Source organism: Camellia sinensis, unplaced genomic scaffold (genome assembly GCF_055761805.1).
Source record: "Camellia sinensis isolate YWXY unplaced genomic scaffold, ASM5576180v1 Unanchor11, whole genome shotgun sequence".
NCBI classification, from domain to species: Eukaryota; Viridiplantae; Streptophyta; class Magnoliopsida; order Ericales; family Theaceae; genus Camellia; species Camellia sinensis.
In genome coordinates this window covers 6,566,719-6,571,749 of record NW_028128989.1, presented here as the reverse complement: position 1 = coordinate 6,571,749, position 5,031 = coordinate 6,566,719, and the positions used below count along the sequence as shown (strand labels likewise).

General features: G+C 47.3%; 1 protein-coding gene across 1 annotated transcript; it reads left to right on the top strand.

Moving 5' to 3' along the window:
• The first annotated feature begins 3,132 nt into the window (after positions 1 to 3,132).
• LOC145814492 (uncharacterized) lies at positions 3,133 to 3,819 on the top strand. The gene has a single exon (XM_082911323.1). The coding sequence runs from the start codon at positions 3,133 to 3,135 to the stop codon at positions 3,817 to 3,819; it is 687 nt and encodes a 228-aa protein (XP_082767449.1).
• Positions 3,820 to 5,031: the final 1,212 nt, after the last annotated feature.

Sequence of the window (5,031 nt, the reverse complement as noted above, 5' to 3'; positions counted from 1 at the left end):
ATGCTGTAGCTAGATGTTGGAACCTAGTTACGCACGTGTTCAGCTTTGGGGGGCAAGAGATATGCCCTACAATTGAAGAATTCCAAGTTTTGATGGAATCCCGGCATGACGAGAAAATCTTGCCCCAGTCCCATTTTGGTCATATTCAAGCTTTAGAAAGGATGTGTGGGCTCACTTTACATGAGGCTCGATCCTTGGTTCACAACGGAGAGTTGGATATTCCCAGCCTTATTCATCGATTTTCTGACGTCGGTGACTGCGACGACCGTCTTTGGCAGAGTTTTCGACAACATGCTGTGGACGCACCCTCGAGGCTTATGCTACCACAGTTCAGACTCATTTGTCAAGGTTTTTAATCTAACCTTGCAAAGTGCAATGCACGACTGATAAATCACTAAAGAGTCCAAATCTGGCAAATCGTTTTTGAAAAATAGATTTTTAAGAAATAAGTGTCAAACATGGATTGCTTTTCCAGATACAGAGTTGCCACCTAAATATTTATTTTGGGGGAAATTTAGGAAACCCTGACTCGTTGCCTAAGGTCACGTGTCCGTCATCACCAAAGTTGTCTCGGCTCGGGAACTTGGGTACGATTAGGGAAGGTCATCTATGAGCACCCCCGCTCGCCCGATCCGAAGATCGGCCTGTACTACGCATGATATCGGGTTTTTGAAAACACATGCGTTCTTATTCCGGTTAATTGGCTAATCTTTACTACGTGATGCGCACAGCAAAACAAGTGTAGACTAGATCACCTAATTTGTAACAAAGCATCGCATATCCATTTGTTTGGAAATGGTTTTGAATTTTGCTACTCGTAAGTAGGCTAAAACGCGGATTTCAATGAATTGTTCTAATTCAAGCAATCCAACCTTCACCCACAGGCATTCAGACAGTTATATCATATAAACAATTAGCCTCATGGTAAGTATGCTATCATGACAACACTTACACTTATGCAAGATGCTAAAGCATAAACACTCACAGTGTACTCCAAGCCAAAACAAAGAACTAGTTAGTAATCAATGCATGATCCTAATTCATGTTAAGATGGCTAATGCAACACATGCAAAATGCAGCTAGAATAGGCTCGGCTAATCTAAGATGGCATGTGAGATGCAATTTAGTACATGTATTCAAGTCGGAATTGAAATACGATGCAGTTAGCATGATGCGCTGAGCCCGGTGCATGCAATGCAGATGAATGGATGCAAATATGCATAGCATAAGGATGCTAAAATGAAATATGTCCTAAAACTAACCATTGAAAACAGGTAAGTGAAAGGGAGAAGGACGTGGGGTTGGAAGACATTCACACATTCACGCACACTTATTACAAAATTAGCCCTCTCGACGGAGGGTCCGAAAGAATAATACAAATTAACTATGTGGGAGCCAAATAATTGGCAATGCTGGGAAGAGCGTACTCTGCAGAACATACACTATTTGGCGTTATTCGGCGCGCTCAGGAGGCCGAATACAATAGATAGGCCGGATAAGCATAAATCCATGGAGCTGAATATGAGAGAGGACAATGAGTAACGAGTAGGCCCTGGCCCCGAGGCCCAGGAAACGAGTATAAATACAGGAACTACAGATAAAGAGAAGGTGAGAAAAAAGAAGGGTAAAAATCTCCTTGTTTAACTTAGAATACAAATAACCTAGAGCTTGAGACTGACTTGTCCGTCGGAGTGCTAATTCTGACACCCACGTCGGAGTGTTTATTTCCTTTCAGGTGACTATCTGAGGACTCTTAGCGTCTCCCAGAATCCGAAGGGTATTTCCAAACCACTTCCACACAATTGGCGCCGTCTGTGGAAATACTCGAATACATCCATGGAAGGCATAACTGAAGATCCTCTGGTAGCCACTGACGAGATTACATAGAGGGATGACCTTACTCCAGCAAATATGCTCGGAAAGGAAACCATCGCTGCAAGACGCGCTTTGAACTTCGACTCACCAACGACTTCAGTGCAAGAGACAATGCAAGCAATTATGAAACAAACAAAGCAGAATGAACAGAGGCTGGAGAATATGATCGCTGAAAATGAACGTCTCCGTCAAGATTTGGCCCTGGAAGTAGCGAAATCCAGAGGAGCCGCGCGCCAAGGTCCCGAATGACCTCCAAGGGCAGGTGAACAACGACCTCGAGCCCAACCAAGGGACACCGATAGTGACTCCAACTCATTATCCACGGAGCCCGACAGGAAGGGACGATCCGAAACCTCCAGCTCCTCTAAAAAAAGTCTATGAACAAGGAATAAGCGCAGGAGAAACAGTTCGGATGAAGAAGATCAGCGCGATTCCTTTGTCCGACGGATTGTAAGGGCAATTCTGTCCAAGAAGTTCAAAGCTATGTCATTTACCCTCTACGATGGAAAACCAGACCCCACCGATCACATCCGTCACTACAAGCAAGCCATGACATTGCATGCAGACAACGAGGCCCTCATTTGCCGAATATTCCCCAGCAGCTTGGGACCTCTGGCAGTTAGGTGGTATTACAAATTGGAGCCGGCTTTGGTCAAAAGCTTCCATCAATTACAGAAGTCCTTCAGGGCCAGATTTATCACCAACGAGGTCCAGCCGAAACCAGCAGACTCTCTCTGGGCGATGCAAATTCAACCTGAAAAAACACTGAGAGCGTATTCGGCGTGTTATTGGGAATGCTTTAATCTTGTTAACGATGCTTGCAACGACTCCATGGCCATCACCGCCTTCAAAATGGGATTGTAACCAGACAGTGCCCTTCGTAGTTCTTTGACCAGAAGACCCCCAAAAACGGTCTGGGGGTTGATGAAGAAAGTTGAAGAATACTGCAAGGTAGAGGACGATGCCTTGCGGGTTAAAGCCGGACGCGTATCCAATAAAATGGCCTCCCCTGAAATTGCTCAGCCAATAAGTTCCGTACCGCCTCAAAGCCCAAAACCACGGTAGTGGGGTAAATGAGATAAAAGGTGGGATTCTCGCCGATCGAACGATCAGTGCTCTCACCGAACGAATGAACAACTGCAAGTCGACCGCAGGCGCACGAGACGTACTGACAAAAAATATACGGAACTGATAGAGCTGATCAATGCGATTATGTCCAAAATCCAACATCTCCCGTTCTTCAAATGGCCGTCAAAGATGGTAGGCCCTCCTGACACACGAAGGCGGGATAAGCGCTGCGAGTATCACAAAGATTATGGCCACGAAACTGAAAGTTGCTATGCGTTAAAAGATCACCTGGAGGAATTGGTGCAAGATGGCCGGCTGCAACAGTACGTAAGAAAAGGCAACCCAACCAAGGCACTAGCCTTAAGACAAGATTCACCTCCACTTGGCGTGATCCATATGATATACAGCCTGCCAGCACCTCTAACCGTGCACACAAATCAATCGCATCCAGTCCCCCGAGAGCAACATACTCCAACCAAACGGCCCAAAAAAGCTTCGAGTATTGCTTTCAACAATTCTGATCTTGTCGGCATGACAATCTCCCACATTGATCCGTTGATTATCAGATTACGCGTAAACCAGTTTATCATCGAACGCATTCTCGTAGATCCAGGGAGTACGTCAGAGGTTATGTATTATGAGACCCCCATCAAACTCGGCTTCAACGAGTCAGATCTGTCTTCGGCGCCTTATCCGTTATTCGGCTTCAACACGAATCCAGAGTACCCGTTGGGGAAGATCACGCTACCCGTTCGAGCGGGCTCCAGAATAGTCAAGGTTGAATTCTTGGTCGTAAAGCTTCCTTCGCCGTATAATGTCATCATGGGGCGAACCTGGTTGCATATCATGCAGGCCGTGCCAAGCACCTATCATTAGCTTATGCGCTTCCCGACAGCCCGTGGCGTTGAAGAGATCCGTGGCTGCCAGCAGTTAGCATGAACAGTTTTATGAAAGTTCTATCACTGACCCGACTTGTGGGCTTTGATACTTGTATTTAGCTGACTTCTACAAATGAAAAGTCTCATCTTTTTCCATTGTGCAATTCACTTCCTATTATAGTGTCAAATAAGCCTCCAGATTCGGAGCCCCCCTTCGGTGCAAAACATGTTGGGGCCAATTAAGTCTCCGGATTCGGAGCGCCCATTGTGGATATCACGATTGGCTCAAATAAGCCTCCAGATTCGGCGCGCCCTTCGGTGCATGACACCTTAGGGCCGATTAAGCCTCCGGATTTGGTGCAAAACACGTTGGGGCCAATTAAGTCTCCGGATTCAGAGCGCCCTTCGTGGATATCACGATTGGCTTAAATAAGTCTCTGGATTCGGAGCGCCCTTCGTGGATATCATGATTGGCTAAAATAAGCCTTCGGATTCGGAGCGCCCTTAGGTGCATGACACCGTAGGGCCGATTAAGCCTCCAGATTCAGAGCCCTCTTCGGTGCAAAACACGTTGGGGCCGATTAAGTCTCCGGATTCGGAGCGCCCTTTGTGGATATCACGATTGGCTCAAATAAGTCTCCGAATTCGGAGTGCCCTTCGGTGCATGACACCTTAGGGCCGATTAAGCCTCCGGATTCGGAGCCCCCTTTGGTGCAAAACACGTTGAGGTCGATTAAGTCTCCGGATTCGGAGCGCCCTTCGTGGATATCACGATTGGCTCAAATAAGTCTCCGAATTCGGAGCGCCCTTCATGGATATCACGATGGGCTCAAATAAGTCTCCGGATTCAGAGCGCCCTTCGTGAATATCACGATTGGCTCACATAAGCCTCCGGATTCGGAGCGCCCTTCGGTGCATGACACCTTAGGACCGATTAAGCCTTCGGATTTGGAGCCCCCTTCGGTGCAAAACACGTTGGGGCCGATTAAGTCTCCGGATTCGGAGCCTCCCTTCGGTGCAAAACACGTTGGGGCTGATTAAGTCTCCGGATTCGGAGTGGCCTTCGTGGATATCACGATTGGCTCAAATAAGCCTCCAGATTCGGAGCCCCCTTCGGTGCATGACACCTTAGGGCCGATTAAGCCTCCGGATTCGGAGCCCCCTTTGGTGCAAAACACGTTGGGGCCGATTAAGTCTTCGGATTCGGAAC

Excerpts from the sequence above, each read along its gene's own strand:
- LOC145814492 (XM_082911323.1), top strand. The coding sequence starts at position 3,133 with ATGGTAGGCCCTCCTGACACACGAAGGCGGGATAAGCGCTGCGAGTAT.